At 49.0% G+C, this 7,425-nt stretch overlaps 1 protein-coding gene and 1 long non-coding RNA gene across 2 annotated transcripts; both read right to left on the minus strand.

Annotated features, from left to right (window-relative positions):
* Positions 1–3,894: 3,894 nt before the first annotated feature.
* On the minus strand, positions 3,895–4,574 carry LOC120680464. Its single transcript, XR_005677677.1, has 2 exons — positions 4,136–4,574; positions 3,895–4,054 (listed from the first exon to the last, which is right to left on the minus strand). It is a non-coding gene; the product is annotated as an uncharacterized LOC120680464 (long non-coding RNA).
* A 79-nt stretch (positions 4,575–4,653) lies between these two features.
* LOC120681092 (zinc finger MYM-type protein 1-like) lies at positions 4,654–6,965 on the minus strand. Its single transcript, XM_039962636.1, has 4 exons — positions 6,704–6,965; positions 5,686–6,596; positions 4,724–5,606; positions 4,654–4,659 (listed from the first exon to the last, which is right to left on the minus strand). Exons 2-4 carry the CDS (start codon positions 6,585–6,587, stop codon positions 4,654–4,656), a joined length of 1,791 nt encoding a protein of 596 aa, XP_039818570.1. The 5' UTR covers positions 6,588–6,596; positions 6,704–6,965.
* Between the last annotated feature and the right edge of the window lie 460 nt (positions 6,966–7,425).

Genomic DNA, 7,425 nt, shown 5'->3' on the forward strand with positions numbered 1-7,425 from the left:
CACATGATAAAATTGTGAAATTTTTACCATAGCCATATTTTGATATGTGTAACATAGAAAAAATATAAAATCATATTGCAATGTATATAATGAATAAAAGCGTTGAAATAATAATATAGACATGTCACACTACTATCTCATACCACTTAAGCCTAACTTTGTGTTTTGAACACTCTTTAACACTAAACAAGTTGAATTATAGTTTTCATATTTTGCAGCAGTTCTACGGGTCACTACATGCTTATGGTAATAAATTTCACATTTTTAACTGTTTTGCAGCTCTATTTGAATTAAATAGGGGGAATTTTGAAAACGATTTTTAGAGGCGGGCCGGGCCCCCACCCTCCCTACAAAGGCATTATCAGGGGCTGCTCTATTGCTACAGTAATCGAACCTCATTTGTTGGAACGGATGACTTTTTGGTCCGCCCCTAAAAAAATTCGAGGTGTTGCTACAAATTATTTTTGTAGTAGTGTTGAATCTTGGGGACCCTGAGCCAACCCAACCTGATCGGATAGTCCACAGTCCAAACTAAGTGGGTCGGCTTGGGGTGTTTTGAAGCCCATTGTCTACACTACATCGACTCCAGAAGGATATGCTTGTAAAGAGAAGATATCTGTAGGGCCTCCATGACGCCTGCCTTGTCAGAATACGCCTTCCTTATCAAATCTTTTCCTATCATACCTATATTTACATTGAGTATTCTAACTCGGAACTGGGTACGGATCGGAATTTCGCGACTTCAAAGCCACCATTAGGTTTATATCAATGAAGCAGTGAGCCAAGATCGACTTCGACGGCACCGTTAGGAGGGGGCTTTTGGAGGTTAAAGCTATAGCTTATTATGGTTTATAATTTGCATGCATAAAGGACATCAACAACCGGTAATAAGCACTTTACCTAGTCTATAGATGATTTCACAAATTAAGATGATAGTATGTGTGCTTTCGTTCATAAGAGTAAGTGTAAAGTGCCCCAAGTTTTGAAGAAAAAAGCAATTGTTTCAACAAAGTACAGTATATCCTCTCGAGCAAGTAATTAACATGCACTATATATAGCCTCTAGCTGAGATTTTGCAACTTGAATCCAGATGGTAGCAAGATTAAAGAACTTTTCTTTAATTTTTTGCCACCAAGCCACACTAACATCCTACTATTTGGTTATGATTATATGCAAATATGCATGAAATGAATATGGATCACTACTACGAAAAACATTTGTAGGGGTGGGTAAAAACCTATTTTTAGGGGCGGATTTTGAACCCGCCCTTACTTTTCGCAGCTAAAAATAACTATTTACAGGGGCGGGTATGTTACCCGCTCCTGGAAATTCATTTCTAGAGACGGACCATTCCCTCACCCGTTCTTATAAATCTATTTTTAAGAACGGGTGAGGGGACGACTCGCCCCTAGAAATCAGATTTTAGGTGCGGGTCATGCCACGACCCACCCTTACAAATCGATATACAAAATAAAAAAAAGCTGGCAGCAGGTGCTGCGAGCTGGAATGCGCTTGCGCCGCCGCCGCGCACCGCCACCTGGGCCGCGCCGTGCGGCCGCGTGCCGCGCTGCCGCTGAACAAGCACCGCCACAGCCAAGCGCCGCGTCGTGCCGTGGCGGGGAGGAGCGGGTGCCGCCGCGTCGCTGCCGCCCAACGCCGCCGCAGAGGCCGCTCCCCGCCGGCCGTGCGCCGCTGCGGACGCCGGGTCCGCCGCACGCCGCGCCCCGCCGGAGAAGTCACGATGCCGCGGAGGACGTGCCCTGCCAGACCGGGGTCCGTCCGCTGCCGCGGAGGATGCAGACCGGCGGCAAAGCATACGCCAGAGTAGGAGTAGCAAGGGCGGCAAAGTACCCGCCAGACCGAGCAAATCAGGGGCGGCAAAGCATCCGTCAAGATAGTCACAGCACTAGCAGACCATGGTGATGATGCGTCAATGGAGTACAGGTAGGTAACACCCAAGAGGACGCCCACCCTAGGTGTGAAGAAGTGTCCAAGACGAAGCCTCAAGAGGGACCATGACGCGTCAGGCGCCATCGTCGCCAACCCGAGCACCGGGCATCGTTTTCACCAGGGAACCAACCTCCATGCTAGGGACCACCGAGAGTCGAATCCAGAGATCGCCGCTACAGCGGCCAACCAATGGCGCAGATAGCCCGAGGCAGACCCGAAGGCGGCGGTGGAGACGCGGAGGCCAAGACCAGCAGAGGGGGCATGGAGGTGTCCCATGACGACACCCCCAACAGGGACATGACGCACCAAGCGCCATCATCGCCAGTCCGCAGCATGGCCATGGTTTTCACCAGGAGCACCTCCATGCCAAGGGCCCCCAGGTCGGAGGCCATAACCGGCATCCACAACGGCGGCGCGACCACAGCCCATCGGCCACCAGAGGGGCGGCGACGCGGCCACAGGCCCCCGGCCCCGGCCGCTTAGGGGAGCAGCGTGGCGGCCGTGCGCGCATGCAGCCCACCCTCTGCCCACGCCATCCACGCCACCAGCGCCAGCACCGCCTCCGACGCCACCGACCCGGCCCGCACGATCGTCACTGTCGTCGCCGGCGCCACCCTGCCGGGCGCCGAGGAGGAGGAGGCGCCGAAGGACAACGCGGTGAGCGCGGCAGAGAGGGACACCGCGCAACGCGGCCACAAGGCCCGGCGCACCAGAGGGTCGGCGGCACCGACCCAGCGCGTAGACCCAAGGGGAAACAACAGATCCGGCCCGGGGACCACCGTATCCGGCGAGGGAGAGGCCAGATCCAACGGCCGGCGGCGGGGTGTCCAGACGAGGCAAGAAGGCCGACGGAAGGAGAGGTGAAAGAAGGGAGAGGAGAGGAGAGGAGAGGAGAGGGAGGGGCGAACCGAGCCGACTTCGGCTCGGCCGCGGGCCGCCGCTGGCACCGGCACCCAGCGCCGGCCGCGGTTACCGGAGGCGGCCTACGGTGGGGTTGGCCGGCGGCGCGTGGACGCCCCCGTGCCGCCTGGGAGAGCGACGCGGGGGTTGGAGAGATCTGTTCCCTACGAGTCCAGTCGCTCTAAATCGCAACTTAGCATAAGTGCATTTTAAATTGTAGTATTCCACTATTCCTTAGATAATTCAGCCCAACTAACAAAACCTTTCCTTTTGGATACTAATTTGCGTGCAAGATACGTGACAAGTCCACCGCACCGGTGACCGGTCACATTTCCTGCGCCCTGTCGAGGACGGAACCCGTTCCAGCGTTTCGGTTCCACGGCTTGGAGTTCGGGAGCTGGGCCCATCCTCGGAACTAACGCGCGCGCCCATCAAAAGTTGGCATCGAAATTTTCCTTCCGCGTCCGACCACCGTCCCAGACCGCGAACGGGCAGGTGACGTGGCCGCCGCGGGTTTCCGCGGCAGGGGGACACCGGGAGGAGACGCCAACTGCGACCACTGACCAACAACGCCGACCAGATCGCGCGATGCGATCGTCTCGTCGGAGTCGTCGAGATGGGGGGACGGCAGAGGAGGTGCACCGTCCTCCACGAGCCGCACGGAGCCAAGCACAGGTGGCCGCCCGCAATGCAGTGCAGCTCCACCGGCAAGTCTAATAAGCCTTCCGATCTAAGCAAGGCAACGCCGGCGGATGCCACCGCTGTTCCTCTCAACTCCCCTTCCCCCTCGCGTCAAATTTGCTCGCTGTCTAGGTGACACACCGTGCGTGTTGTCGGTAGCACCGGCGCCCACCACCAGCAGCAGGAAATTTATAAAACTGCAGAGATCAGAGAGCATCGTGAACCCCGTTTGGCGTGGAGCGGAAACCCCAGTGGCGGATCCAGGAAAAATATTTAGGGGGGCTGAATATCTAAGCACGCTAGACTAGACTAACAAAACTACAAAAGTTCATATATCTGACACAAACCATTAAACCAACGATGCATTTTAAAGCAATTTTATATTGAAACATAGATGAGTAACTCAAATTACATCGAAGAAGAATAAAAGTTACGGTTTGAATTTGTCCGTACCAAGTGAAGTAGATGATAATGACATGTGACCGTCCCATTACAACATACATCATTCTTCTGCAGGAGTGATCTATGAATAATAAAAAATAAATTAGTGACAGTGCAAATATTAACTTCAAAGATAAAAAAAACTGATGGTAATAAAGCATACCACTATCTTTTGAGGAATTAACATACGACGTTCTTTCATCTCTTCAAACCGTTTCATAATTTTCTCATTACTAATGCTCCTAAATATCTCCTTCTCTGTGTAGCATATCATCAAGTCATTTAGCCATTCATCACCCATTTTGTTGCGCAAATCTGTCTTTATAATAGACATGGCTGAAAAGACCCTCTCAACTGAAGCTGTTGCCACCGGAAGTATCAATGTGAGCTCAATAAGGCGATAAACCAATGGATAAGATCGGTGCATTCCTTTCCTGACCATAATTTCAGCACATTGTGGAAGTTCTGTACATCCAAGAAATTCTTGGCTTCTTCTAACACGTCCAATGAAGCCTCTAAGTTGACTTGGCAACAAAGCAATGTGACCAATATCGAAATCTTCAGCATAAATTTCAGCAAGTCTTACAACCTTATCCACATCAAAATTAGAGAATGAGTTCTTTGGGCTAAGGGAAGCCATGCATTCTAATAGCTCTGAACTAACTTCACCAAATCGGTGATTCATCTCTGACAAAATGGCATCAACGGCAGCAAGAAAAACCTCAACATGGTAGAAATGCATGTTTGTTACCTTTTGCCTTCTACGTGCAGATGTTCGTCTAGCATTTATTTCCTTATCCATATCTGGCACTTCAATCTCATTCTTCTCACAGAATGTTTTTACCTTCTTGAATAATGGCTCCCACCCATTGTCTCTCATATCCTGCAAACTATCTTTCACACCCAAGATCAAATGCATTGCTTCAACAATGTCTTGATCCTTCCTTTGCAAGTGGCGTGACAAAATATCTGTCATGCTCAACAATTCTATCATCAAATGCATGATAAACACAAAATCAAAGCTCTCCATTTTACCAATTAGACCAAAAGCCCCGCCATTACTTGTTGGTTTAATGGAATCTTTCTTTACTATCTCAAGGACATCTATGATAGCCTCCCACATCACCAAAATCCGAAGCAAAGTTTTAAGATGAGAACCCCATCTAGTATCTCCAGGCCTAGCTAGGCTACTCTCTTGGTTTAATCCTCTTCCAGTGAGAATCTCGCCATTCTCAACCTTTTGCAATAGGGTATCATGATGTTTTGCGAGTAAGGTGTCCTTTCTCATACAAGATGCACCCACAGTGTTGACTATTAAAGGAACATAGTTAAAGAAATCTGCAATGGATGGAGTAGAAGTTGAAACTGTGACAACCACTAATTGCAATTGATGGGCAAAACAATGAACATAGAAAGCATAAGGATTTTCATCCCGAATCAATTTTTGCACACCATTAAATTCCCCTCTCATGTTGGAAGCTCCATCATAACCCTGCCCACGAAGCATAGAGATGCTTAACTTGTGGCTAGAAAGCATACCAACTATAGCTTCTTTCAAAGCAGCAGCTATGCATCTCTCAATATGTTGAAGTCCAACAAACCTCTCTAGAACCTTTCCTTCATCACTCACAAATCTACACATAAATTCGCTATATGTTAGTACATAGTACATGAAATTATAATTAAATAAAAAAGAGCAAAGTAACTACTAACCTCAAAATCATAGCCATTTGCTCCTTTATAGATACATCTCGAGACTCATCAATAAGCACAGAGAATTTTCTACCATGGATCTCATCCATAATCACTGCCATAACTTCTTCGGCACATGCTTTTGTTAGGTCCTTCTGTATATGATGAGATACCATCAGGCAATTTTTATGGCCTTTATCATATGCTTCCTTCACTACCTCAACTTTGCCTTTGTACCAATCAAGAAGCTCTAAGTATGTACCCTTGTTAAGAGAAGACGAAGACTCATAATGTCCACGGAAAGCCTCACCTTGCATTATGAGAAATCTTGCAACATCCAAAGAAGATGATAAACGAATCTCATATCGTTCTTGTTCCTCTTTATCATACTTATAAATTTTTCGAGTCACACTTTTCTTTTGATTCATGAAGTCATCACATTTCTCTCTAGCATTCTTGTGAGAGATGGAATCAGCATGCTTATTAAACCTTTCCAGAGCCTTCTTCCATTTCTCATAACCAACCTTTGCAAAAACATTGCTCCCAAATTTTTCAGGCTTACCGGGTTCAAAGAAAAGATAGCAGTACAAGCAAAATGCAGCATCCTTTAATTCACTATACTCTAACCAATCATAACTCTCAAACCAGTGTGCCTGGAAGGATCTCCATTCACCACTTTGCCATTTGCGCGGAAATGTATAATTAGCTAATTGAGTTGGACCCCTCAAAACATATGCCCTTTTCACTTGATCTCTAATTGCAAATGGATATTCATCTATTGGCTTTCGCTTTCCTGGATCGCAAATAATATCAGAGCACCAAAACTCTACCCTTGTCATTTTCTGTTGTCTTGCGTTATCATCATTTTCTGGAGTATTACTGCTACCACTTGAAAAATAGTTGAATAATGTCCTTTTTGACATTTTGTAATTCTACACATAAAAAAGCAGTGATCTAATCAGTGTAGATATATTCAAAAATTCAATTCTTACATATTTTATTTAGCTCGCTAATCATTACACATTCACATATCACATACCTTATCCAGCTATTGCTTCTAGTCGCCGGTTGCTCCGTTGCTGACTCACTGGCTGTCTGGCTCTGTCTGCCTGCTGGCTTGCCGGTTGCTTGCCGCTTGCGTGCTGACTGCTGCAGCTTGCTTGCCTGCTCGGCTGCTCGGCTGCTCCCCGGCGGCCCGGCTTGGCGGCTCCCCGTGCTCCAAAGCTGCGTGCGGCCCTGGCAGTCTGGCACTCCCGCGCTCGGCGCTCGCGTCGTGTAGGTCCGCCGGCCGCCCGGCCACCCTCGCGCCGCGCCGCGCAGCAGGTCCGCCGGCCGCCCTCGCGCCGCCCCGTCCGCACCTCCACGCCGCCGGCCGCCTGCGCAAGCTGAGAGGATGGGATTGCGATTCACGATTTAGGGATTTGGTTGGCTGTGATGGGGAATTGTGAATTTGTGACCCTGAGTTGGGCTTGTGGGCTTTGGCCACACGCCTGGAATACAAGAAAAGGAAAACAAAGAAGTCATTGCTGGCCGCCTGGCCCAAAAAAAGAACAGCCCAACCAAGGTCCCTTCTTCAACCTCTGACCAGATCCGAAGCTCAGCCCCCCCTTCCTATGTTAATGGCGCTACAAATTGAAGGGGGTGCTCCATGGGGGCTCCACTATCCCAGAAGGGGTAGGGGGGCTTGAGCACCTCCTGCACCCACGTTGAATCCGCCGACGGAGCAGCGCGTAGCAGTAATACTTCACCATTTCTCCCGGG

The sequence above is a fragment of the Panicum virgatum genome, chromosome 7N, assembly GCF_016808335.1.
Source record: "Panicum virgatum strain AP13 chromosome 7N, P.virgatum_v5, whole genome shotgun sequence".
Taxonomy (NCBI): domain Eukaryota; kingdom Viridiplantae; phylum Streptophyta; class Magnoliopsida; order Poales; family Poaceae; genus Panicum; species Panicum virgatum.

Excerpts from the sequence above, each read along its gene's own strand:
- LOC120681092 (XM_039962636.1), bottom strand. The coding sequence starts at position 6,587 with ATGTCAAAAAGGACATTATTCAACTATTTTTCAAGTGGTAGCAGTAAT. Across the intron at positions 5,607-5,685 it reads CAAATGGCTATGATTTTGAG|ATTTGTGAGTGATGAAGGAA; the intron begins GTTAGTAGTTAC and ends ATTTATGTGTAG.